The sequence below is a fragment of the Corvus brachyrhynchos genome, unplaced genomic scaffold (genome assembly GCF_000691975.1).
Source record: "Corvus brachyrhynchos isolate BGI_N302 unplaced genomic scaffold, ASM69197v1 scaffold58, whole genome shotgun sequence".
Lineage (NCBI taxonomy): Eukaryota > Metazoa > Chordata > Aves > Passeriformes > Corvidae > Corvus > Corvus brachyrhynchos.
This window is the reverse complement of record NW_008239539.1, coordinates 1,266,388-1,269,864: the sequence shown is the minus strand read 5'-3', so window position 1 is coordinate 1,269,864 and position 3,477 is coordinate 1,266,388. Positions and strand designations below refer to the sequence as shown.

Here is a 3,477-nt window from a genome sequence, read left to right as displayed (position 1 = left end):
AGAGCTACTGGTTAGTAAAATAGATGTGCTTAGTAAAATAATGCAGGTCCCAAACACACTGAGAACTCTGACTGACCACGGAAATCAGAATTAGCATGAGGCATTGCTGATGGAAGTACATTTTTCTGTTCACCTCTGGTCAGGAAAGGTAAATTGAGACTGGAACAGTCAGAGAAATGACATGAGGATGACTGGAGGAATGGAGAATCATCTGAAGAGTTAAACCAGACCTTGGCTCGTTTGACCCAACACGACCCAAAGCTGAGAAACAAATCTGATTTCTGATAAACACTCCAGGGTAGGAAAGGTCAGAGGTGTAAAAAGAGCTACTTAAAATAAAGATAAATGGCACAGGAACAAATGGGCACAAACTGTATGGAGCTGTATTTAAGTCTGAAAATGTAAGATTTTTAGCTCTCAAAGCTCTGTGACATCCGTCCAGTTGGGGTGGGTGCTCATGGAAGGGAAAACATGATGGGGTTGTCTGTGAGGGAATTAACTGAACTCAGTGACTTGAGAGGTTCCTCCAGGCTTAACAGCTGAGTATTTCCCTATAAAGCAACAGTGCTAGAAAGCATTACTCAGAATGTTTGGAGATTTGTGGATGGAAAACATTAGAGAGGGAAAAGCTCTTTCTATTGAGTTTAGATAGATTGTCGATGTGCTGGCACAGATCCATGCTCCTGGGATCCAAATATCCTCTGAAATATTACCACCTTGGAGGCTGCCCATTCAAAGGATCCCACCTGAGAGCACTCAGCCCTGTTTGAGCTCCATAATTCCAGGTATTGTATAGCCAGAGCCCTTAAGGCAGCAGTTTACAATCCTGAGGTTGTGTAAGTCACCAATGTAGGAGCTGGGCTGGATCCTTTCCACACCTCCACACCAAACCCTCTGTGCTTCCATCATTTGTGGCATTACAGAGAACACAAATGCTCCCAAAATGAGTGTTTTACTCTCACGTTGCTCAAGGTACAAGGCAGTGTAGGGTGCATATGTCAGAGCTCTTTGGATGGGAGAAGAAGCACAGTACAGTGATTTCCCAAGTCCCAGAAGAGATGGGAGGGTGCAGGTTTGCCTCTGCAGCTGAGCCCCAGAGCTTTAAAGCTGCATTTCTTGGTTCACCAGTGTCCCTGGAACCCCATCTTCATCTAAATTGCATTTCCCCTGTCACTTAGGGAGGAAAAGTGAGAGTTTGCTCTGCTTCAGGCATTAACTGAAGTTCTTCCTCAGCTGGAACAAAACTAGGAAAGCTTAGAATTCCCTCCTAGGAAAGGAAGATGGTCTTGCACAGCCCTCCACTTACTCATTGAAGGTTCTTCCAACTTAACTTGTAGGTAAATGTTTCACCTGTGCTGGAGGACAAGCTCTGGGAGGTGCAGGGGGTTAGGAGCAGTCCTTTCCTTATGGACAGACAGCTCCAGGGCAGACTGCATCCCTTTTCCTGGGACATGTGCAGGGAGGGCTTTGTGGGCCAGCCCTACAGCTGGGCCCTACACAGAGCACAGGGGCTGGGCTCAGAGGGCAGGGGCAGCTCTGGGCTCAGCCCAGATCTCAAGAGCAACTTCAGATCCCAGCCCAGGGGTCTGAAAGGAGTCAGAACATCCAAGCATCTCTCTGACACAGTGAGCTCCCTGTAACTCCCAACAAAACAGGATGAGACTCAGCTTCCCCTGCTCATTTTCACTGAGTTAGGCTGGGGATGCTCCAACTGTAGCAAACACCTGAAATCTGGGGTATCTCTTAACCCATTCTTAGCCATGACTGAGGAGCTTCAGAGCAATCTGGATACACAATCCACTCATCTCCAGAGCAAGAGGAGCAGAGGCTGAGAGTGGAAAAGGATTGGCTGAAGAGCCCTGACCACTTTTTTTTTTGTGTAGGTAGATCCTGCTCTTCAGTCACTCCCACAAATCCTGTGGGATCGTGGTGAGAGATCTCTCCTGGCTGAATCCTAGTCCTCAGGGTTAAAGAAGGTTCTGCAGTGAGGGGTTGGTTGTCTTTCCCAAGCTGTGGCTCCTTCATTCCCTGCCAGTTCTCAGCAGCCCACTGGACGTGGAAGAAAAGAGGGAGTGATCTCACAGCCCAGGATATGATAGGAAGAGCCATATAATCCAATGGATCTTGTCAGGAAAGTTCTTGTGGGACTTGAGGGCACACAGTGCCTGCCAGCCAGTTCACCTGAGTTTACAGAAATTATTGCTTCATTATTTTTACATTCCTTTAACTATTAGAGCAAAATCCGTGCAACACTGAGGAGAGGCACAGGGAGGGAGCTGACCATGCTTAATTCCATGGGAATTTTGGAATGACATCCTTCCCTCCTTGTGGCAATAATGCTGGGCTCTCCACAGGCTGCTCTCTCCACGGATACTCCCCATTTTCCCATCCTTCACCCCCTCCCACACACTGCAACATCCCAGTGCCTCCCTGCTGGCAGAGGAGCTGGGATGGTTCAGCATTCCAAGGATGCTGACTTGCCCTGTGCCTCTGCCCATGTGCCAGCTGGAAAGAGCCTTTCCAGGTGGGAAACAGCTGAGTCTCCCTGCTTGCCTCAGGCAGAGCAGGTCTGGATCACCTCTCTCCAGCCAGCCCATCAGCATTTTGGGATGTTACAGGAACTCAGAGTCTTTGTGAAATCTTGGAGCTGGCCCATGGGTAATGGAGACATCAGGAAGGGACACACAAGCAGGGAAGACAGATGGGTTCTTGGGGATAATAATGAAATAACCAAGCTCAAAGTATGAAATGACCAAGCAGGAAAGAGATCAAAGGAAATCTGTTCTGATAAAGACAGATCTAGGGCTGCTCTGGGAAGAACCCTTTTGGAATATATCTTCTGGGAGAGTATTTCATTGCTTGAGACACACTCAGCTCAGCTACCAAGAACACAGGGAAAGCTTTCTAGGGAATAATGGCCTCCACTGTTCCAAGGCTGGACGTGTAGTGACAATGCAGGAGGGAACAATACATAACATAGTCTTCATTTGTATATCTGAGCCTTTGGACTTTTCTTTTACAAAAACCTACCATAAAATCCATTCTGGACTGTGCTGGTGCCATACTGAGCCCTCCAGAGGCATGGATCCAGTGCTTGGGCCAGCTGAGGATCCTCTGGCCCCAGGAGATCCATCAGCTTCTTCACAGCGTTGGGCCTCTGCAGGCACAGCACAAGGGCAGTGCCTGAGGTAAGGTAGGTACAGTGAGCTTCTACAGCAGCTGGATCCTGAGAAGAAACCAGAGATGGAACAGGTTATAAGGAACTGGTAAGCACTGGGAACATCCCAGCTTTCCTTTGGCTGGGAAGGAAAGCTGTGAGTAAGCAAATCTGCTGTTGCTCCTTGTTTTCTCTCCTCTTTAATAGACTGCTAGTGTACTAAAGATTCCAAAATACAGAGCTCAGACACTAAGCAGTTCCTGTGACATCCAGCAGGTCACAGGAGGGCTGCTCCTTCAGGGGGACATCCAGATCAGCAG

At 48.2% G+C, this 3,477-nt stretch overlaps 1 protein-coding gene across 2 annotated transcripts in view; it reads right to left on the bottom strand.

Moving 5' to 3' along the window:
• LOC108448434 overlaps positions 1 to 3,477 on the bottom strand; it is a 79,106-nt gene that overhangs the window by 14,433 nt on the left and 61,196 nt on the right. For both annotated transcript variants that reach the window (XM_017741292.1, XM_017741293.1), the window contains exon 19: positions 3,031 to 3,226. In XM_017741292.1, the coding sequence (XP_017596781.1) occupies positions 3,031 to 3,226 (196 nt within the window). The remainder of the gene's footprint in view (positions 1 to 3,030; positions 3,227 to 3,477) is intronic.